Source organism: Mixophyes fleayi, chromosome 1 (assembly GCF_038048845.1).
Source record: "Mixophyes fleayi isolate aMixFle1 chromosome 1, aMixFle1.hap1, whole genome shotgun sequence".
Lineage (NCBI taxonomy): Eukaryota > Metazoa > Chordata > Amphibia > Anura > Limnodynastidae > Mixophyes > Mixophyes fleayi.
In genome coordinates, this window is record NC_134402.1 from 371,646,507 (window position 1) to 371,671,182 (window position 24,676).

At 38.5% G+C, this 24,676-nt stretch overlaps 1 protein-coding gene across 2 annotated transcripts; it reads right to left on the reverse strand.

The window, feature by feature from the left end:
* Window positions 1-389: 389 nt before the first annotated feature.
* On the reverse strand, window positions 390-24,345 carry PHAX (phosphorylated adaptor for RNA export). Of its 2 annotated transcripts, none has more exons than XM_075178968.1 (5): window positions 24,048-24,345; window positions 21,033-21,634; window positions 3,753-3,873; window positions 2,858-2,941; window positions 390-1,193 (listed from the first exon to the last, which is right to left on the reverse strand). In XM_075178968.1, exons 1-5 carry the CDS (start codon window positions 24,147-24,149, stop codon window positions 933-935), a joined length of 1,170 nt encoding a protein of 389 aa, XP_075035069.1. In that variant the 5' UTR covers window positions 24,150-24,345; the 3' UTR covers window positions 390-932. The 2 variants fall into 2 exon arrangements, with proteins under 2 accessions (XP_075035069.1, XP_075035075.1); XM_075178974.1 differs by having other exon boundaries at window positions 24,008-24,091.
* Window positions 24,346-24,676: the final 331 nt, after the last annotated feature.

The following is a 24,676-nucleotide window of genomic DNA, read 5'->3' on the forward strand; positions in this document are numbered from 1 at the left end:
ATCAGGAAAAGTGCACTTTTGAGAAGTTTATGCAGATTTTTAATATTTTCTTAAAACAAAATATAATATGGTGTAGAAAGTGGTTTACACTAGTATGAACAATTTATCATGAAACCATAAAAAATAAAAACACCATAGCAATATCACACTAAAGACATAGAACCTAAAATGCTGGAACTATTTACACCAATTCATTTAGCTCTGTGCAATAAGAAACATATTTATCTATGGAAATATGTACTTTTACATGTGACACACTGCATGCTGCTTTCCAAAAGATGACCTGCAAAGGTTGCACACAAGAAAAACAGGAACTGTCCCACAGAAAAGCAACTATTTAATTGTTCAGGCATTAAAAACTGGATGAAAATAAAAGGCATAGGTGAATAGACATTTTATGGTAGTCAGTTTAATTGTACTAGTCTTTGTGTGACACTTTTTAATCCTCAAGAGCTCACTTTTTTGTCATGCCCAAATACACGCAAAGTCAAAAAAAGAAACAAAAGCATTAGAAAAAAAAAATAAAAATGCAAAGGCAGCAAGGTAAAAGAAAAAAAAAAAAGTCCTCAAAACAGTAAATTTGTACAAAACAAACACTAAAGTAGTTGGTTGGGTTCATGGCAGCAAAAGTCTATAAGAACAGACTTATACCAGCTACCCTATGGGCACACAAACTAATTTGAAAACGGCATTGTTCTGATGATCCCAATCAGTTTATGAGTAATGAAAAGGGAATAAGGCAAAGGACAATCAATGCAAAAGTACAAAATCAAGACTGACCCGCACAAATTGTGCAATTAATAAGCAATGTCATTTCTTTTTATACCCTACAAGTTGTTTTTTTTGATGTATTGTCACTTTTTAAGCAGCAAAAAAAATATTCAATGCTAAGATACAGCTGCAATTTCTGCAAAGTCCTTACATGATTTGGGTTAAAACGTTTCCAGGTCATTGGAATAGTCAACCTCAATGGCATCTTCTGTGTCAGCTTTCATTTCAGTGTTTTCATCATCTAAGGAAGCTAAAGCTTCGTTTGTGTCACTGGCAAAGGTCTCTCTTGATGTGTCGTCATGTTCTTGAAAGTTAAGACCTTTGACGGCTTGTTTCATCTTCTTTCCAACTATGTGAAGTCTTCTCTTTTTTGCTGCTTTTTTACTCTCATATTCCTTCTGGTTTTCCATGTAAAAAATTTCCTTAGAACAAAAGAGAATACACTTTAAATGCAAAAATTGCTCATGAAAATATTATAAAGGATTTGACAAAAAGTGCACATTGTAAGGTAGATATGAGCAAATGAGCTGCAAATTATAGTAAAATATACTTTCATTAGTAGATCTTAAGCAGGCTACACACCCAGCATTATTAGGCAATGAGCCAGATGTTGCAAATTGTGGCCAAAACAACCATGATGACAGATCATGAAATCTATATGATCATTATGGGCCAGCTATTGGCGTGTTTGCTTCGGCCTGAAGTTAAAAGAAAAGTGCACAAAGGCAGACGTTATCCCACAGACTGCTCCAAGAGTAGAGAGGCCAAATCTTGTCTGAATCGACCACCCACATAGGTGGCAAAACTGCAAGATGATCCAGTCACTCAGGTTCAGACTATATGCGGGTACCTTTACAAGAGTCTGATAAAAGATAATAACTGATCAAATGCTAGTGTTACAGTATATTTGTATCTAATTAAAATGACCTGTGAAGTCCATAAGCTTCACATGAACACAATTATTAAAGGTCTAAAAAACTATTCCAGAATCATGAACATGACAGACTGCCATATACAGTTTAACTTTGAAGTTGATTATTTCTATACTAAATGTTCTGCCAAAGTTCAGGAATATAGGGGAAAGTAGGCATGGTTACCTTGCTCCCAAATGTTTGTCTATATTTTCCCTTTCAAATTTGCTGTGCAAGTTGAAGTTTAATTTTGTACTGCACATGACAAATTTCTATTGTAAAGTTATAAGGGGAGAATCATATAGCGACGTGCCACAGGAGCCTCACATGATTTAATTAAGTGACCTCATAGGGGTGCAAGCAAATTAAATCCCTGCATTTAAAATGCAAGGTGGTGGTGGGGGGGGGTTCTAAAATGTAATTTGGTCTCTGTAAGAGTGCTCTTTGATGAATTAATTTATGATTATGATAATCTATGATTTTAATGAAGGAGCTTCTGATCATTCAACAAACTAAAATGTCTGGTGGCCAATTTCCAAAACAGCATAAAAAACATCAGCGATTAAAACTACTGTGCAATGGGACTCGAATAACAATCACATCACTAACACAATTAGTACAACCCCATACCCAAACACAAAACCATGTGTGCCTCTTAAACAGCCCCATATAGCCTCCACAAACGGTACTTAGTCCCAAGTCACCACAATTGAGAACAGAGACTTTTTTTCACCAAGTAGGACTTTAGCACTGTGATTGGTTGCTTTGTGCTGCACTTGTTTTACTTCCAACTGAACATTGATGGACACTGGCTTGTTACTAACTTTTATTAGTGATCTGAGCTCACCTGTTTCAATAAATTACAAACTGACTTTTTTTTATTTTTTTTTTATAATTTAGCCCTGAGAACATTTTTACAATTAAAACTTGACACAAATGTATACTTTGGTTGATATGTAGGTTAAGTTGAGATAACGAACCAGATTACATTGAAAAAAATAAAATAAAAAATACACAAAAGCCTACACTTCTGCAAGGCCTACTGTCAAGGGTTTTTGTTGCGTAAAGAACTTAAGTGTTGGAAAATGAACAAAAATATCATACGCAACCAAGGTCAGGTCACACACACAGTGATGTGGTAACATTTTACACCTAAAATCTGGAAGTGTACATACCTTCACTTGATCCGAAGTAATACTTGGCGTGTTTTTCAAAAGATTTAAATAAACACCACCTGGAGTTCTCCTCCTGCTTCCATTCTGTAAAGTAAGGCAGACAAGTTGAATGTATCCGGAAATCTACATATTTAAGTGAGTTTTGCCTCCACGCATCTCCCACAGAAATATCTTTATATAAAGATAAAACATAAAAGACAATATTTTCACATTTACTTTCCTGCACACAACACGAATACAAAACAATTTTGAGGCTAGAATCTTTATCTTTCTTTTTCTAAATATAAAGCATAATTACTATTATCCATTACTTATAAAAGGTGCCACAAGATTTCCGTAGCATCGTACACAGTACAAACAGAAGGCCATACAGGTCTATTTATATAGTGCCACTAATTCTGCAACACTGTACAGAAAACTTACATCAGTCCCTGCCCCATTGGAGATTATAGTCTAAATTCCCTAAAATACACCCAACACAGAGAGACTAAGGTAAATTTAATAGCAGCCAATTAACCTTCTAGTATGTTTTTGGAGTGTGGGAGGAAACCCAAGCAAACAATGGGTGAACTACTTTGTAACTACTGAGTTAGAAAATCCCTATAGGTAGCTTTTTGGCAACAAACATAAAAATAAGTGTGAACTTTCGGTACAGATAGGAAACAGTTCTCACCAAACAAACAATTTCAACATAAATAAAAAATTATTTTCCCAGTTAATAGCACTGCATACGTTTGGAGCACCAATGGATGGAAACCCCTTTACACACATAAGTAGCCTAGAAAATGTGGATTCATCCTTTAACAGCATACCCAATGAATATTTCCACAATGATAAATTGGCATACACAATATTTTTCTGTACACATTAAGAATGTGCATTGAGCTAATCTCACCAAAATGAAGAGTCCGCCATTTTGTTCCACCTCAGCAGTTTCAATAAGCAGCTCTATAGCTTTCTTGGTGCCAATCGTTTTTACAACTCGTTGCATGAGATCTTTCTTAGGTTCATGGAGCCTACAGGAGTGAAAGAAACATGTGAAAGCAATATTTCATAGTATTTACACCTTGTAAACTGATCACTCAGAGAGCAAAATCCCCTAGAAATTAATCCCTGAACATATCCTATACATGAATAAACAATGCGTTTAGATGCATATACAGTACAAGAAGACTGCAAAATGACAGGACTTTAAAAACAAACATCAAACTGAACTCTGGATGTCACCTATGAACAACTGATCAAAAGCAAGCTGAAATAGAGTTTTAAAAACAAAATATCATACAAGCAAGGAAACAACGATCTGTACTCTTGTACTACAAAAGAAACCCATTCGTACATTGCATTCAACAATGGTACACAATACCAAACTTTTTTCTACATATTACTATACATCAAAGGAGTGCCATTAAAATGGCTGATCAATATGTTCAAATAATCTAGCGTGTACTGTGTTCCTAGTGAATGTGTTATTTGGCTAACAATACATGGCTAAAGGAGAGGTTTAATAAAACGTCCACCTTCACAAATCTTATATATTTGCAACCAGACCACATTTTACAATTTCCCTGGGCCAGTTAAACAGGACTTTTTTCCCTTTTCTACATAAGCACTACTGAAGTGAATGTAACAGTGTTATTTTCATGACAGACAGGGCTTTCATTTGGAAACAAATTGAAGGAAACTTCTATGGGTTCTGGAATACATGTAACTTTGGGTTTCCAGATCGGTTTTATTTCCATGATTTGGAGCCCCATGCTTAAAATATTGAAAATTACATTAAATAATGACAATCGTTTTCCCACACGGTTTCTGCAATCACTTACTAAATGGTTTAGCAGTGCTACTCACAGTGAGTGTAGGTAGAAAGTCTGACGGAAAATTCCTGTGTCTAAGAAATACCAAAAATCTACAATTATTTACTCCACCTCCCTTTTCTATTATTCTTCTCATAAATATATTCACACCACCCATTCACATTAGTAAAGTAAAGTGGAAAAATATAAACCTCAGCACAATTGTATACTGTGTTTACTTTGAACACTGTCTATAGTAAACAAGTAGTCAGGGAATGGAAGGTTAATAGCCAAAACATTGGAAGCTTGGGCTGTCACTGATGTGTATCTTAGGGTTGCATGACTGGTGAATTGTCTGCAGCAATTATGTCAACAAAAAAACTCACAGCTCAAAAATCACTGTAAGTGTGTTCGAACAGACATCATTAAATGTTACTGGAGAATGTCACATTAGCCGATTGTCTGCTGGCTGTTGCTGCTGAAATGATTTCAGCCCTGGGGATAACATAGTACTGAAAAATGTACCTTTATTCATATCAGTAGTACATGTGAATGACCTAGCACACAGAACGTATTCACTGCTGTTAAATGTTTTGAAGCTTTTTTTGCTTTGCATGTCAGACCTCAAATTTGCCATAAAACATTCAATATGTGAACTAGCAATTTCAGCATTTATATGCAAGCTATAATATTCACTCCTATATGTATAAATTTGTATGCTGTACAAGAATATGCCCCTCTGTATTTAATGGCTGCCCAACTCTGGCAGTGTAGGCACATAATATGGGTGACCATGAGACACTAAGGTACATAGAAACACATTGAGGTGAAAAGGTACATTATTCTCTGTGGAGAATGGCCTGCTATATATACACACACGAGTTCTCTTCTGTTAAGTGCATCTTCTGTTTGACTATACCCACAAGTGTTTATAGTAAAGTGCAGTTTCACTTTTTGTCTAAAAAAAAAAACCAAACTCATATGTAAGAGGTATGGAGTACATAAGTCACCAATGATATTGTAAAGCTTTATATTTACATTATCATTAACAGTAACATATGTAGAAGTATTTATCAGAGAAGTCAACAAAGAATACAAGATTATCATCATCAACTTTTATTTATAAAGCACCAACATAATAATACTCATCTCTGTACATTGAGGGGGCTTGTGAAACAAGTAAATAAAGTCGGGGGAAACGCTTGATAAGTAAGGTAACAGAATAATATTTGTAGTTGTTTGTGGGGAGACATGTCCATGGATACAGCCACTGTGCCAATTCTTGGCACCAGGCAGCTGGTAGATACAAGTACGGTGTTCGTTCCTGGCTCCAGGCAAAGGATAACCACAAGCATAGTGCCAGTTTGTTATTACAGGTACACTGCTAGCATCTGTCTTCAGCTACTTGGCGATTACAGGCATTGCTTGCTTTTCGAGCAAAGCACTTGATGATCACAGGAACAACCCATGATATATGTAAATTGGCTTTTTATGTGAGAGGGAGTTGGTGGGCAAGTGTGGGAGCAATAGAAACAAGCCTGCAGTTCATGAAGTATGCTTTGCATCTGCCCGTCAGACAAGCAGTTAGTACGTTCCCAGATTTCACCAGCAATAATGTGCTATATAGTGCAACATACACACATATACTTGTTTTTATTGCATCGTGAGGACATGCAACATAGGGACACCACTTTTCTAATGTCGTCAACAGGACAATCATATGGGTATGTCACCATAATTACCACTTGATATTTTCAGACAAACTTAGATCAAAGAATTGACACGTGTTTCATGTATTCCGGCCACCTGAGGACATCCATACACCGACACCTAGCTATCCCTAGTCAAACAGGTTACAGTCATGGTCAACCACTGCATATTTTTAAACTAATTTTAATTTCTCTTAACAGTTGTTAGCTAGTTCTTTATGTAGAATTTCACAGCCAACCAGTTTCGATCTCTCAGTGCGGATGGTTCAGCCATGATACATGCGAAGCAAATATGCTTTCCGGGCACAATGCATTTCTGAATAAACTTCATCATGTGCTTCTCCACAGCTTACACCTCTGTCCCAGCTTTATTTCTGCATTTCTTTACAACTGAGAGGAAGTAGAGTTGTCCATTTGAATCTGCTAAAAATAGAGATAGAAGCATGCTTTGCATAACAAAATCCTGTGCTAAACCAACCTTTGGAAGCCTTGGCTGGTCTTTGGTCCTGTGTTTTCAGATCCCTACACTGTCTCCCTTCTGACAGGAAAGTGTCGACTGACCACTTGTCTCACTGTTTCAGTGGATTGTTCATCCTCTGACTCGTCACTCTCTAGCTGGACCAGTTCTAAAAAATATAACAAAACAAAAACACAAAGATAAGACAGAGGTAAATGTCAAAACCATGATTCAGATAGTAGGTCTGATGTAATGTCCATCTCTTTGAAATTCTTGAAATAAATTCAGCAAGTTTTACCCTCTCGAGAGCCATTAAAAGTTTGTCGATCTTGGAGAGTTGGAGGGTACCTTCTGGGAGGGAGTAAGACTTCCGATGCAGCCTGATGTTGTGAACATTTGAAGAGTGGCAATATGCTTTCAAAGATTTGTGGAAGAGTGTGTTTGGAGACTTTAAGCACCACACTCTTAGGCAAAGAGGCGTATGTAATTGGAGCCCTTGAAATGTGACAATGCAGCTGGTCTGGCAAACCTATAAACATTTTCACAGCCACTACACATTCTTTGCGCTTTTCTATAAGAAGTTCCATTGCACTTTGCATTGCTGGTGTCAGCAGGATTGGAACATTTATCCCTCATTTTCCCAGATTTTAATCTGTGGCAAGTGCTGGCAGAGCTTCTTCTCAAGCTCGGAAAGTGCTAAGGCAACATATTCAAAGGAATTCGAAAGTATCTCTCAAAGAGGAGGTAGTCGAAAGATTCTTGGAAACTCCCCCTTTCCAACTCAAATTAAATAAGGTCACCAGTGCCAGGGTGACCTTTGCAAGCAATGTTCAATTTTTAAGCAAAGGCTTGGTGGATAAATTGTTGTGGGATGCCTGCTGTTTCTCTTCGATATTCAAGTGCATCTTTTTCGCATCTTCAGTGAAAAGGTAAGAGCTGATTCACGTTCCACTTCGACTTCTTCAGAGTTTTAAAGGCAGCTGGCCTCATAGTTCATCTTGAAGCTGCATGCTCTTTCCATTACAGAAATGCTGCCCTTAATCATTGCTTGGCATTCCAAAATGCTCTAGCTCAATCAGGTGCGCTACAAATGCACTTTAACAAAAAATTTGCTTTTAATGTTTATTTAAATTGCAACTTTAAAAGCGTATAACTTTAAAACCAGTGCACATGTCAGCCTAAGATTTGGGGGGGGGGGGGGGGGGGGTTTCTTTACACCAATGAGAGCATTTATTATACCAAATTTCATTACAATCTGCAACAGTCAATTTGAAACCCTGTGTTTATGTGGAATGACCCGTAGGTCTTCTAGCATGTAACAATAGCCTTTCCATTTCTTGAAGCTTCTGACAGATGTACTCGTCAACATCTGATCCAAGCCAGTTGAAGAGATGTTGCCCCATCTGTATGCTGCATCTATCATTTTTGACTGAAAGTAAAATTTAATCTGGGGTCATGTCGCTCAAAAGTTTCCAGAAGCCACCATGAATGTCAGGTGGAACAAGCTGGGCAAAGGCACACAGAGACTGGACCTGTTTTTGCCAGGTTTGGGTTTGTTGCACCTTTGGTTTAGCTTGTCTTCATGTGTTGCCACAAACAAGCCTTGGCAAGAAGCACAGTGCATGAAACCTTTGGGAACCATGTCTGACTGGTAGTTTGCATGGATAAGAACACAGTGTCCTTTCCTTAGTATCTCAGAGTTGTATGCAAAGTTTCCGCTATTCCGAAGATGTACAAATTGCATGCACTTTTCCTTCCAGTGCATGGGAAATTGCACGGTCCAAGCAACTTTAGTATCATTACGAAGAACATGCTCAATATGGAGAGCTACTTTCGAAAGAGGTTTCTCACATTATATTCTGTGGAGCCATCATTTTTTTGTGAAAGTATTTGGATGGACACCACATCATCTTTTTGGCCTTCTGTGTTTAAAACACACCTACCATCAGGACGAAAATTACTGTGCATAGAACCTCTCTCCACTAAAGAGTCAGGGACATATGCTTTCTACGCTACAGTCAGAGCCACCACTGGGCCGTGTCGTGCCCCACTGCCCCCATTTTCCTTTCAGTAGAATGCTGTGACAGTCTATTGGATTCCAGTTATGTGTAATAAAGAGCAGAATAGCTGCAATCCCCTTTACTTCAGACGCAAGTAGTCTACTGTGTGTGTGAGTCGGCTGTTCCACTGACAGCCGGTGGTGGAGTGCAAACTTTCACCCCCACTGCAAAAACACACACACTTTCTGGCCAACAAAAGTGACTCATTGGGACATGCCAGATTTTGATCCAGAATAGATTAGTAAAGTCTCCTGCTTTAACTAGCATTAGTCAGTTTTGTGGGAACCTCATTTTGTGTTCCCACTATGACCGAGGTCCCCAGAGTGTTGGTGTGTAAACAGATCAATGTCCCCACAAGTATAGAAATACAAGTACACACACACAAACAACAAAAATAGATAAAAGACAACTATGATATACTACAAAATGGCAAGCTTTTGTATGTGCACAGACCGGATAAAAATAAGAAATGTCACTGCAAGGTCCTTTGTTTATCTTCATTGTTGAAGAAACATAGTACCCAGTAACATAACATTAGGTTCCCTAATGTCTCTGCCGGATTTCTGCACAAGCACAGAAAAATGGAGTTCCATCCAGAATTGGTGTAAGCCAACTTTAATTTTTTCAATCAGTGCATGCTTCCTTTGTATTTCCTTGATAACATCCTACTTGGAGCTACTTAATATTTCATTCACATGACAATTGACATAATTGGAAAAACAGCTATGGAAGTGTTATAAATTTAAATAAAGAAACAAGACTTGTTACCACTATCAAGTGTAAAATAACAGATATTATTGTATAGAGGAGTGGTGTGAAACAGGTTGCCCTCAGAGTCTTTATCTGCAGCTCCCAGTTCCTACCGGCTGTCAGATGTACTTGTTATAGCTTGTAACACTTGTTTAAAATGCCTGCTGATATATTATTAGATAGGTGTCTCTTTCTTTGATTAAATGGTATTATTTTAACTTATCATTGATGTTAAAGGTAAGGTGCAGCAATTTTGAAGATAAGAGGGGCACACCACTAAAGTGTATCAGGTTGCCCATCACTGGTACAGAGTATATGATGTGCTTTAGATACAAAAGTGTAGTGAGGGAGGGAACACTGAGCTCCATTCTTGGCTGAACAAATAGTTCATTTTGATTCCCAATAGCTCAGGAATTGATACAATATCCCTTCCTATTTAAGAAAATGTGTAGAAATCAGTAAGCAACCTTAAGACCTCTTAGTATAAGAAAGGGAAGTGGAAAGCTGCAGCAATAACACTATGGATATTGTAGAATGGACTGCACAGAGATGTAGGAAGAAGAAAAAAGGAAAAAGGAAAAAGAAAAGGAAACAGATTTAGAATTACAAATACTGAAAGATCAGTTAGTAGGGCAATCAGAATGAATACAGAATGCACACAGACAGAAGCAGAATTATAGAAGAAAATACTACTCTAATAATTAGGGTCTGTGAATGCCAAAAGAAAGAGGAAAAGATGTGGTGGGTAGACAACCCTAGAAAGACCTGGGATGCAGATGGTCCCTCTGACTTTGAAAAGGACACAGACAATGAATTCGAGAGGACCATTATATTGGACAGTGAATGAACCGGGAGAGAGATTCAAAAGGAGCAGGGGTTTACAAAAAAAAAAAAAGCCACCTGTCCACCTTGGAAATATTTTGCAGATGGACAGACAGATTTCTGTAACCTGATGCAGAGAGAAGACAAGCAGAGGAAGTTAGAGAATATATGCAACCATAGTTGACCGATTTAGAAAATCAATTTGGACAGCAGAGAATTAAACCCTTACTGACTTTGTTGATATATATGCCTCTGGGACACAGGGAAAAAGAAGCAGTGTCTATGGAAGTTTTGACTAATACACAGCTAAGACAGGCTATTAGGAATGCAAACAAATGTACAGTATTGGATACTCACACCTGATTTAGAATTGCAAGTAATTGTATTTGTGCAATTTCACATATCTTACACTTGCAGCCTGCTGCGCTTGGAGATGGGGTTTAGGAGCGTTAACAAGAGTACAGAAGGGCATGCAAATGGAAGCTAAGCACGGCCCTCTGAGACATGTAATTTGTGTTACACAGATCTTTAAATACTTTATCTAGGGGATGTACATTCTGCACCAAAATAAATTGGTTGTCAACTTTGGAGTCAACAATGGCAATTGACACATCTTTACTCCAGATCCACCCATATACTAGCTTTAAGGTTGTGCACATGTTAAGATGCATTTAAATAAAAATACATATGTGGAAACGTGTTCAGACACATTTTTTGCTCATACACAAACAGGGCAGCTTTACATTCAGTCTTGCATTGCAGGATCAGATGGTAAAAGTACACTCAAATCCTAGTGAATTAGGAAATCAATTTGAAAATTTTTTTTTTCCAAAAACACTCCAACTCATTCAATGTGCCAAGTCACTTACACAATTGAGGAGGGCATGAAATGTAGAGTTCCTTGGACTGTTGGAAGAGTAATAGGTGGCATGATATATAGTATGACTGTAAAAACTGCTAAGTGAACAAAGGGAACAATCCCAAGTAAAGTGTCAAATTTGGGGAGCCATATCAAAGCTGGGGTGGAACATGAACATGGACAAAAGGCAAGGCCTACTTAAAAGATTCTTGAGCAAACAGTTCAATGATTTTCCGCTCCCAGAAACATGAAGGAGGCCTGGAATTATGAAATTTTGAAGAGCAGCTGTCACCATACACACAAAGAAAAAAAAATTACAAAAAACCCCCCCAAAAAACACATGGTTGGCAAAGCAGCTTTCATTGCATCCAAATGTGCAATACTTCTGCATCAACAATTGGGCCTTCCAATTTAATCAGATGTAATGGATGTCAACAATGTAATTTCAAATAATATGTAGCTACCATTAAGAAAAGGTAAATAGCAATCCCAATAGGAATCTAGGCCTAGCAACCAACATTGGTACAGCAGAATTATACCTCTGGAGCAGCAGGTATTAGGAATATACACTGCCCTCCAACACGTGTAATCTACAAGAGGAAAGAGCCGACAACCATACATACACTTCTACCCATTGTTGTGTGTGTCGGGGGCAATGGGCTGTGGTAATGCAAAGGCCTAATGAAATGGAAGCGATATCTATAGTAGGGATAGCAGCAGGTAAGTTTGGTAACATTCATAAGTAACAACTGAAGATTAATTGCATAGCTTACAACCCTCACCAGTGGTAGAAGTTACACTAAACCAAAGCTTTCTGAGGATACTCTTGAGAAAAAAAGGTGGGCCACGTGGCTGAACATACACCCATGGTCACAACAATTGCAAATCATAGTGAAACAGCAAATAAACTTAAGATCACAACAATATCTGTGGAGCCAGTCCTTAGCCATTAATGGCATTAAGGAACTTTTGGGAGAAAAAGTTAATATACTTGGTAAAAGGTATCAATGCAGAAGAAACAATAGCAAGAGACCCGAGACTTGTGTGTTAATTGTCGTACTAGGTTCTGTCCATCTTTTGCATCTTCCTCTCCACAGATTGTCTGCGGTACCTAGACGTTTGGGAGAACGTATTCTTACTTCAGCTAATGTTCTGTGTATCCTGTAAGCAAATCACAGTATGGCTCAATATTCCACTAAACATGACACCAAAAGGGGAGACAACTTCCTCCCCCACTATAAAGAACATACCACATGAGTGTAAGGACAGGACAAGTGTGAACTTGGGGTTTCTAACTGTACTCTACGGGAAATCAAAGGAAAACAAGGTGTATCAAGCCTCAAGGATGTATTTCCTCTGTGTGCCCTCAGGCAAACAGGGGCTTATGTGTAATAGTTAACCCTGCGGTATGAACACAACACTAGACACTAGTAAGTGACAAATGACCGGTATTATTAGGTAGGAAGCGTAGAAAAAAACCCCCGACCTCCACACCACTTATGACAAAATGTCACCACATATTCATTAGATTTTCTATATGCCTTTCAGACCCTCCATCTGCTCTTAAAATACCCCTCACATACCATACTCCCAAACTCTCTTCACACTTACCCATGTCCCTCAAACCCCCAACATGCCCTCATCACTGGACCAGTGGCCACCTATTACTAATCTGTTAACAACATTAATGACTAGTTAGGTTAATACCAGCCTAAAAGCTACTTACCTTCAGTCCAGAGCCTGCAGAGAAAGGGGGAAGACCACGTGGTGTAGACTAAATTGCACTCCATCCTCCTCTGATTAGATGTGCTACCTTATCTCACTGCGTTGACCAGAGAAGGGCATGCAACATGGAAGCCAGCTGCTAATATCACATTCAGTCTTATTCTCTTCTTTATGACATGGCAGAGAATAAGTCAAGGCAGGAGCATAGAGCAGGGGGCCTTGGGTTAAGGCTTGTTTGGCTGTCAGTTGTCCATCACTGGTCTAAACCAGTCACATGCGTATAACAAAGCATGAGACCACTCTGGAGCAGTATTAGTTTTACAGGGCATCAGGGACGCTTATAAAGGCATTAGTCTGGCCAGAGACCGCGCTAATCTAATCTAAAAACAGTTATCTAAAATACACCCAATTACAAGGTAAGATCACATAATAAAGACAATTTCTAAAATTGATCATGTCTCAGATATCAAAATAGAGTGGTAGTTCAATGGCAAGTTACTAGAATAGAACGAACCCCTTCAGCAATAGTTTGTCCTTAATTTTAAGAAGTAGACTTCCCTTATGTTTGTTTGGGCTGCACACCTGTGATTTGAGATATCTTTATAAATACTCCAAGAAATTAAAAGTTTAACAGACAAAATCTGTGTGTAAATAATTTTAGAAAAAAAAAAAAAACCTCACTTCACTTAGAAGTCAGTTAAATCTAATCTTAATCAAAAAGACTAAAAACAAAAACTATGAGAATCGATAGAAAATTTAGTGACAAAATTAATAAATCTCATTCTCTGCAAAAAAGCCCAAGCAAGAAACAACTTTTGTTCAGAACTATTAGGAAGCCAAATGGACAATTACTAGAAAAACCAAAAGAGCTATCCGAATGCTTTGCTTCCTACTATAAAACACCTATATGTTTTTACCACAATCAATCCTAAGTACTCTAAAATCATCAACAAATAGTAGTAGTAGCAAATTTAGTAAACTTCCACAGATCTTGGTTCACAGTTAATCTCTAGTGGCCTATATGATTGTATCTGAAATTAATTAAGATTTCACTTCTCTGAAGCCATTGAACGTAGCAGGCCTTGCTGGGAATACTATAAACCGTTTAATATCACACTGATAATTCATCAAATTTTCCTGGTTAATTCTCTAGTTCAGAATGAGGTTTCTCTACCTCCAAAACTACTAAGTGCGAATGTTTTTAAACAAGGCGCAACAGTAATTATATACTCAGACCGTTAAGCAACATGGATGTAAAAAGGATAGCCAACATCTAAGAATTAAAAATAGATCAAATTTTAAAATCCCTTATCCACCCTGGCCATCACACTTTGTGCCTTCCCAAAGTACACTGCAAATTATTTGTTGACTGTTTAAGTGACGATGACCCTGCACAAATTTTGGTTTCTTCCTGCTCTTATTAGCGCCATCATGACCATGTAGGATTCTCCACCATATTCTCTCAACTACTGGAAACAAAACTCCTAATTTCATATATAGCAAAGCTATCACAGTTTGAGGCAATAATTGTTTATACAGCTCTACCATATTACGCAGGGCTGTACAGATAATATTTAATCAGTTCCATATGTCCTTGTCCCATTGAAGCTTACAGTTTAAATTAAACACTTTTGTCAGCAGCCAATTAACCTACAAGTACGTTTTTGAACCTTGGGAGAAAACTCCATACAGATAGGGCTCTGGAATTAAAACCATGACCACAACACTGTGGGCAGCAATGCTAACTGGTGACTAAAGGTGCTGTCCAGAATAAAAATGCTGAAAAGACAAGCAAAACCTATTAATAAATTGTACATATGTGGCACATGTAATATGCACTAACATCCAATTCTGGATTTAAATCTTATAGTTGCTGGGGAAAAATAAGAAAATTTAACCAAAGACTGTTAGAACACTAGACACATTAAACTAAAGACAGATAGATAAGTTAAACAGACATCTTAATGGACAAAGATAATGGTGATCCCCTTAAGATTTTTTTGGCATTGAACAAGTTAACTTTGGGTTTAGAGGTGGAGACGGATGTTCTATATGCCTTGATTGGAATAATTGTCTACACACATTTTCATGTACTACTTTTTCTTATTATTATGGGACATTGCTAATGGATTTGAATATTATTAAACACATGCTCCACATAAGGTGGTTCCCACACACTGATACAAGTTACCATACCTGTAGAAGAGGTTCCTTGAAACACATATCAAAGGGTACATGTTTTTGGATTGATTAGGACATATACAGCTTTTGGTGTGGTAGAGAGCTGGCAAAAATGCTCTGCATGTGGTTACGAGAACTACTTCATTGTAAATTAATCTCTTACTTTACTACTTATCCCATTAAAACAATTACATGAATCTGTGACTACTTCACCCTATAAAGGGTGCAATTACTGAGGTCCAATTTCTTAATCTAAACTAAATTCTGATACACCCGAGTTCTACAGGAAAGTAATACATCATTGCAAGTGTATAAACTCAAGAGTTATGGGGATATGTCCAGAATATAATGTTTGAATTATCTTTTATAAGGTAGCATGGTCATTAGTATATGTTTTGTAAGGTAATTTTCAGCTCTTAGTCATTGTAAAAATGGCTGATGAAGTGGAACAAAAGCACTCCCTGTGCTACACTTACCTGGCATATGAAATGGCACCCTTTAAGATGCACACTATAGAAGCTGGAGCAGTTTTAGTGGGTGGATTTAGATAGCTGCTCATGTCATGCTTCTGAGAATGATATTCATTTGAAGTGCATCTCTTACTTTACCATATATCCCATTAAAACAATTACTTTAGCTACATTCTTTGTTCAGCACCCTCAATTTTATTACTACTTTAACCTGTGGTTGTGCAATTACTGTGGGTTTACTTCCCAGGATCATCTCAGCTGGCAGTGCTGCAGAATATATACAGATAAGTGCATAAACTCTACAGAATCATTTCCTCAATAATATATTATTATTGTCTAGTGCCCTCCATTCATGATTCAATGACAGAGCTGTAAAAATGTGTTACTTGCTGTTTGTGATATAATGGTGAACAAAACAAAACAAAAAAAACATTTAAGAAACAGAAGTTACAATTGGGGAAAAGAAAAAAAAGTTGTCAGGTGAAAGAAAAGTATAATGGGGTTTAGTTCTCTAACAGCTTATGAAATAATTTAAGGAAACTGAAGATGACCTGTGAATTAGCATGTATTGAATTTGGTCACAGGGGAACTGAATGTAATAGGGATGTGTAAAAAATGACTATTTCTTGCATTATTATCGTGGGTTTGTAAAGCACCACAGAGATCTGCAAAACCGTACAGTATGGAAAACAAGAACAGAAAGCAAATACAGACATGAAAACAATGGGAATGGAGGACCCTGCTCATTAGAGAGCTTACATTTTAAGTGGAAGAGGTCACAGCTGAAACAAGAGGAGCGTGTGTGGCTTAGAGTGGGGATTTTGACAGCATCATCATGGGTAAAATAAGTTTAAATTAAAGGGGATGGATTTTTAGGGAAAGTCTAAAGACTTGTAGGCTGCAGGAAAGCTTGAGTGGGTGTGGTAACGAATTCAATAAGTGTGGGGAGCACCACGGGAGAAGTCTTGCAGGAGTGAGTGAGAGATGGTTACCAAATAAGACAAAGCGCAGGTCAGAGGTAGATTTAAGAGGGCTTGAGGGAGAGTATTTTAATATGAGATTTGAGATGTATGAAGGGGTGTTGTTATTTAGGGCTTTGCAGGTAAGGGTGAGCTATTTGAATTTGATTCTGGAGGACACAGGGAGCCAGTGTAAGGATTTGCAAAGCTGTGCAGCAGTGGTCGAGCGGTGAGAGGGGAAGATTATTATTGTACCAGCATTTAGGATGGATTGAAGTGTGGATATATGGGTGTCGGTAATTCCAGATAGCAGGCTGTTGCAGCAATCAAGACGGGAGATGATGAGAGAACAGATAAGAGTTTTGGTAGCATGTTGAGTAAGGAAAGGGCATATTATGGCAATTCTTTTTAAGGTGAAATCAACAGGACTGGGTGAGAGTCTGGATGTGAGAAATAAAGCAGATGGCGGAATCAAGTGAAACACCAAGGCAGCAGGCTTGGGAGATTGAGGAAATTGTGGTATAAACAGTGAGGGAGGTTTTAGGGGAGGTGGCGATTCTGGCAGGAAGGAAGATAATAAGCTTTGTTTTGGATATGTTGATATGCTTTAGGTAGCGTTGGAACATCCATGTGGAGATAGCCGAAAGACGGTTACACGAGATAGTACAGAAGGGGTGAGGTCAGGGGAAGAGATATAGATTTGGTTGTCGTCAGCGTAGAGCTGGTACTGGAGGCTGAATGAGTGAATTAGTGCCCCAAAAGAGGTGTACACAAAAAAAGTAAACGACCAAGAACAGATGCTTGTGGAACCCCAAAAGAGAGTGGGAGTGGAGGGGAGGATGTGCCAGAGGTAGAGGTAGAAACACTAAAGGAGCTGTTCAATAGGTAGGAAGTAAACCAGGAAAGAACTGTGTCACGAAGGCCAATGAAGTTGTGTAGGAGAAGAGGTTGATCAAGACTGTCAAAAGCAGCAGAGAGGTCCAGAAGAATGAGTATGGAGAGATGACCCTTAGACTTTACAGTAAGTAGACCATCAATCACTTTTGTGAAAACAGTTTCAGTGGAATGCTGGGCACAGAAGTCTGATTGTCTGATTGTAGAGAGTCGAGAATAGAGCGAGAGGAGAAAAAGTCAAACAGACGTTTGTACACTAATCGTTCAAGTAGTTTGAAAGCAAAGGGGAGGAGAAAAATAGGGAGATAGTTGGAGAGAGATTATGGATCGAGAGATGGTTTCTTTAGAATTGGTGAGATGAGTGCATGTTTAAAGAAAAATAGAAATGTGCCAGTGGAATGAAACAGGTTAAAGAGGCGAGTTAAAGGTGGCTATGCAGTGGAGGAGAGGGAGAAGAGTAGTTGAAATGGAAGGTGCAACTTGGAGAAAGTAGAATACCTACTCCATCACATTGTCTGTTTCTGGGTCTGGGGGTATGGGGCTAAGGGAGAGTTCCCCATAGGAGAGAGTTGTAAGAGATGTAGAGTCAGAGGAGGTAAGCCAAATTTCTGCAATGACAAGGAGGTTGAGGGTTTTAGAAATAAATAGATCATTAATGGATGCAAGTTTGTTGCAAACAGATCTAGCGTTCCATAGTGCACAGGAGAAGGAAAAAGAGGGTAGTGGAGATAGGTGGATAAGGTTGGTGAGATTGCAAGAACGGGGTAGATGGAAAGGTTTGGGATGGAGCGACGAATGTGAGCAGAGAAAGGGGAATGCACGGGGTCCAGGGTTAGTGAGATGTCACCAGTAGCCATGAGAAGGAGCACTTTGATGAACAGGACATGTGAGGAGGATTTGTTGGTGTGAGGATTATTTCTATTTATGTAGGCTGGTGGGAGCAAAAGACAAAACAGTTGATGTTTGCAGACTAGTGAGGAGGGAAGTAGTGAAGGGGAAATCAAAATAAGGAAGGGAGAAACAGGATGATGGAGAAAGAAGAGGAATTTGAAGAGAAGTGTGGCGATAGTGAATAGAAGAGAGTGTAAATTGAGTAGGTACATGATGAAGAGATTTGAATGAACGTGTATTAGCTGGGGCAGGTAATGAGAGAGTGGAAAGGAACAATTGATTCAAATAGTGCAGGGCAATGAAAGAAGTGAAGGATAATTTTTCCACCCCCTGGCAGAGGTTAATAGAGTAAGCAGTTTCTGAAGCTCTGATATGTCAAAGGCCATGATACTGACAGTTGAGTACACAGGGTCCAGCAGCCAAACAGAGATGATGACAGCAATCACAACTCAGCTCAGTGGGCAGCTGAACAGATGTTGAAACAACAAAGGCATAAGAATATGGGAGCAGGGGATAGAGGGGGAGTGATGGTGTTGTGGTAAACTTAGGCCTTTGCTAGTGGGATCCTCTAATGCTCATTTTCATTGGGTAGTGGTATGCCCGATTTTGACAATTGGAGATTAAATTCAGTTGAACTGTGGATGGTAATAGCTTGCGGTTGCCCCTCCTTTAGTGAGCTGCAGCCAATGGGAGCAACATGAGGACAAGAACTAAATATACAGATTTTGTCCAATTTGAACCACCCACTTTTCTGGCAAAATTGGCCAGTTATTCTGTTGTGTGGCCAGCTTTAATTTGCAAAGCAGTATTCTCACTTGAAAGCGCTTTATATTGCAAATCATCATCAACATTTGTTTATATAACACCAGCAAATTCCATTGTGCTTTACAATTGAGGACAAATAGTAAAATACAATACTAGGTAATATAGACAAAAAGGTAAGAAGGCCCTGCTCACATGCTTACAATGATAACATACACAATATCAGGACTGTAGCAACCACTACCTTCACAAGCCATATGCTTATGTAAACAAGAAACATATCTAGCTTAATCAAATATGCTGTTTCTCAGCAACTGTATATTCCATTTAAGAAAAACAACTATATTTTGTTAAACAATGTATCAACAGTTTATGCTTGAATGAGTTACTGAATCTGGTAACTTTACTAAACAAATAGTAATACCACAAAGTACATGACTTAGCAGTGTTCTCCCCAGCACTTCTCCCAGGTGCTCCAGCCGGCTGTTTTTACTTGCAACACGGCTCTTAGGGGGGTATTCAATTGTTTGTTTTAACGCGCTAAAACAAAAAAAAAAACGAGCGCTCTAAAAATATTACCGTTAATACGGTAATTACTCGCTAAATTTCATCTCGCAGCTCCCTGAGCAGCGAGCTGAAATTCAGCCTGCTGGCAGCGAGTAAGTAACGTATTAACTGTTTACGCGCGCAAAATTACCGTATAATATGAAGTTTTTTTAGAGCGCTCGTTTTTTTTGGTTTTAGCGCGTTAAAAGAAACAATTGAATACCCCCCTTAGAGTCATATTATAATAAAATAAACCATTGTTTCTCCTATTAGAACTGGCACGATGTGAGAACTGCAGCCAGCAGTGTGTGTGTTAAGACCACTAACCACTAGTCTGACCAGTCCTGGCAGGTGTGGGCAATAACATCCAACATTTTACAATATTATTGCAAAGTACAGCTGCCCCCACCAGGCTGCTTGTTAATGCCACCCGGTTGGCAAAATATTCTGAGGAGAGCACTGCATAATAGTAACATGCAGAAGAGAAACAACTTTGTAACATCCGAAAGCAGAATGTCTCCCTAAGAATCTGATAAGAAAGCATGCTGTTGACACTTTAAATGCAACATGGGTTATAGCAACAGTGTTCAACTAAATCTTATGATTAATATATTTATGGCAAAGCCTTTAAGAGCATAAATTCAATATTTTAATATTTGCATTTTACATTTGTGACAGCAATATTCTCTCTGCAGCCATTATGCAAAGGGGTGAAGAAACCAGTCTACAACATTCTGACATAGTGGTGGAATTTTTTTTATATGCTTCTCTATATAACATCCTTTCAGTGAAACCAAACAGAGAGCTGAGTGGTTAGGCCAAACAATTCAACTTTGAAGCACTAAACGCAAGTCATTTTGCCTTACTATTGGAAATAGCACTATTCTATTACAAAGATAAAGAACAGTGTCGGTGGTATTTATGAGTAGTGGTGAATCTGTAAATGCAATATAAATGTTTTTCTTTAACCCATAACAATCAGTTTCTGCCATACAACTATTAGAGATTTGACATAAGAAGGTGTGGACCCAGTATTGGCCTGCACACACTCAGGCCAATAATAGTAATCTTCCAGCAAGCATGATAAACATCCTATCTTAACATATCATTATTATACTAGCCTATTTGTACTGCACCGTATCAAGCATTACAGCATTTTTATAGACTATTTCGAGAAAGCATGTAGACAAAAAAACCTGATAACCAACTGAAATTTCCACATTTTAATAAATGCATCTATTAGAATTATACTTGCACAACATTTATAATGAATAATAAAATTGAGGGAGTTTACCTGTAAGCAATTTCATCAGAAACTTTGTCTTCTGAATCAGCCTCGGTTATTTCATAGCGACCTTTGTAGTCCATCGCTAACCTTTCACCAAGCCGCTCTTTCACGGGTCTCTTCCTCTTCAAGTGTCCGTTCTCTTCTTTTGGCACATGTTCTTTATCATCATGCATGTACTCATCCAATTCTTTATCTAGTCTTGACTTTTCCTCGTTATTTGCTTTCTTCATCATTTTTCTTGCCAGGACATAGTTGTAAGTCTCGGACTGCCTGCTCATGTCTAGCAGGCCATCCATGTCCATGATCCCAAGCTCTGTTGCCACAGCTTCTTGTGTCTGCTCCTGAAGTATTGATCCCCAGATGTTATTCTTTGCACCTTTTGTCTGCCCATTTTGACAAGAAACAGAGGCCAGTGCAGGCCTTGACACTTCACAAGGAGGGTGGGAAGACTTCTGACGCTTATGTTTCCATGGAGCACATTCATCCTCATCAGAATCAGATAAGCTCTCATCGCTAGAGTCCAAGCCTTTGACACTGCGGTAGGGAACACTGGATGGAACAGAACTGTCACCCCTGTAGCATCCATAAGCATTGGTTAAACCAAGTTTCTGTGAACAATAAAAATGTATTAAGTTACCCAAAATGGATGTTGTTAGGTAGGATTAAAACATGATATCAGAAGTTTTTGTTTTTTTACAGAACTACATTGAAAAACATGGGTTTAAAGCTCCAATTGTTTGTGATCTAAATAAAGCCATAATGGGACAACAAAAAACAGCACAGGTGAGGAATAATGACTTGTTTTCACTTTGTCAGGCAATTTGCCTCTTTTTTTTTTTTTTACTCAAGTTGCCCATACATCACCAAATGTCAGACCAAAACAACTTTAATGCATTCTGCTATTCCCAGCAGAATGCATTAAGGTAGGGTTTCCAAAATTCAGTCCTCATGGAGACCTAACAGTGCAAGCTTTCAAGATCACGGGTGAAATAATTATACCACCTGTAGATCTTTTAACATGTCAGTTAGTAATTAATACACCTGTGCTCCAGGAAGGGGATATGAATTTGGGATGGGCTCCCTGAGGACTGAATTTGGAAAAGACTACAATAGGGATTGATTAGATTTTCTCATGGAATTCCAGAAAATACACCCAAAAGAGCAGATGGAAGCAACATATGAGCTTGTATTTGGGCCTAATCGCCATATAGGACAATTTTTGCATTCTGTGGACTAGTCTTGAACTTTAAAATGTTTAACATTAATATTCCAACCTCAGTAAAAGCCTAGTTTCAATGTGCAGTTATTAACATCCATACCATTCTTAAGAAAGTCAGATATAAAATCTGTGACCCCACTCTATGCATAGTACTTCCTCATACAATGCCTTAGGAGTTATTCAAATTCGCTGTAGTGAAGGGTTATTTATCCTTTGAAATTAATCTAACATGATAACTGAAAAGCCAATATGAGGAAAGTTGGCAAACTACTCACAGTTTAATGATATCAGAAAGCATCTAAAGAGCACAAGAGAATGCCATCAGTACATTAGATGTTCACATTCACTCAAATAATTACGCTAGCTCAGAAGACTGCTAACTTCATGAAAATATGTAAAAAAAAATATGAATACAGAAGAGACTATATGGTAACACAAGAAATGTAACAGGTTTATATTTGTCTGTTGAGACATCTGTTTAACGTATAAGTGCTACAGGTCCACTTTAAACAAATAGTCATCTATAGACATACCCTACCCCAATGTCACAGTGCTGATATCAGCTGGTTTAAATTATGTAAACTTTCATGCTCTATAATTCATACCCGCCAATTGTGTAGGGTTGGGTGGTAAATATATCTGCAGGGAATATTTTCCCCATGAACAGAGGACTCTCAGATATTATCATTTAATGTGGGAGTGTAACATAGTAACAGTTCCAGCCACTGGTCTATTACATTTAATTACCAAAAGAAACAACCACAAAAAGGAGAAGTATTACTTCAATGCTCTCCTTACAATTACAGTAGTATTAACATATAGCACGGTGGCTCAGTGGTTAGCACTTCTGTCTCACGCTGGGGTCATAAGTTCGATTCCTGAACAGGGCCCTATCTGTGTGGCGTTTGTATGTTCTCCCCGTGTTTTCCTCCTACACTTCAAAATCATACTAGTAGGTTAATTGGCTGCTGGCAAAACCAACCCTAGTATGTGTGTATGTTAGGGAATTTAGACGGTAAGCTCCACTGGGACAAGGATACATGTGAATGACAAATATTCTCTGTACAGCGCTGTGGAATTGGTTCATACGCTATTGGTAAATAATGATGGGGTTCCATCACACTGGACAACTACCTATGTACTTGTATGGCAACCATAATATTAGTGTTTGCAGCAATACCTTTTAATAATATCACTATCTTCATCAGGCATAAGTGTAGAGAAATAAAGGAGCAGCTTCAATTAAGCAGGAGGACCGATTGAAGCCTCACGCCACGTGTTCCTGCGCTCATTTCCCAGTATTACAGTATATAAAACGTTGCTTATTTTTGCTTGCACCCAACATCCTGCAGAGTATCATCTTACAGATTTCACACTTAAACTCAAAGTCTAAACATGACAGACACATGGCTACAATGCTAATATACCTTATTATTCTTAGTCACAAAGAATCAAATAAAGTATTTTAATACAATCAACTGTAAACAAGTAACAAAGTCATAATAGCTGTAATTTCAAATTTGTAAACAGGCTAAATAACAGGCACCATAAAAGCCAGCATACAAAAGTCAAAGGCAGATGTTACAGCACTACAAGTTCCAGTATGGCTGCCTAATAAGTGTAGGGTCACAGAATACAGCAAACCCATAATAAAACGTCAGTATGCAGAGCTGGGCTATTAATGAAAAAGCCACTAGATCTATCTATATGTACCATGCTTGAGCTCCAGGGTAGACACCATCACACAATACATATGCATTACCTCATGTACACGGATACATGTGTGCAACATTGCTGGCTACCTGCTGTGGAGCTTTGTCTCCCGGTGCTGACATCTTCATATCTGTGTCAGAGCCGCTGAGCTCCCCATCCTCCATCATTTCCCGGGTGGTCTCCAGCGCCATGACACTCAATTCAAAGCGGAATCGCGTCAAAACTGCGAGGAGGAAGCCGGAGGAGAGCCTGAGAGCCGCATTACTTCCGGGGAACTGGGAGGCGGCTCCGGTCCGGCGGCGGCAGTGTATGTATGTGACGGGGGGGGGCAGAGTCCGTTACGGAAATGGCGTAGGATCACCGTGGTAAACTAATCTACCATACAGACTGATACTATGATACTCCTGCGACAGTGTTCATAACGGGATGAGCCGCTCATGATCTAACACGTGATATTGTCACACGTTATGTGTGTAAGGCTTGTGTATAACAGCATGAACAATAATTGGGATACATACATTCCAGTAATCGCTACTTTTAAGATGCCAATACATGGTGAAAGTTTGATTTATGAACTTAATGGGCTCAAAACGAGAGTTTTACGCAATCAAAAATCAGATGCTAGCTATGTACTTAGGGTAAACTCATATAGGACACGTGGTTTGTTTGTAGGCTTTTCCGAAGTATGGCATACATAATAAAGGCTACATTGAGGGGG

What these genes read in the sequence shown, in the direction of transcription:
- PHAX (XM_075178968.1), bottom strand. Translation starts at nt 24,149, where the DNA reads ATGGCGCTGGAGACCACCCGGGAAATGATGGAGGATGGGGAGCTCAGC. An exon ending in GAGACAAAGCTCCACAGCAG is followed by an intron (nt 21,635 to 24,047) that starts GTAGCCAGCAAT and finishes TATTGTTCACAG; the next exon opens with AAACTTGGTTTAACCAATGC. An exon ending in TTACTTCGGATCAAGTGAAG is followed by an intron (nt 1,194 to 2,857) that starts GTATGTACACTT and finishes TTTTGTTCTAAG; the next exon opens with GAAATTTTTTACATGGAAAA.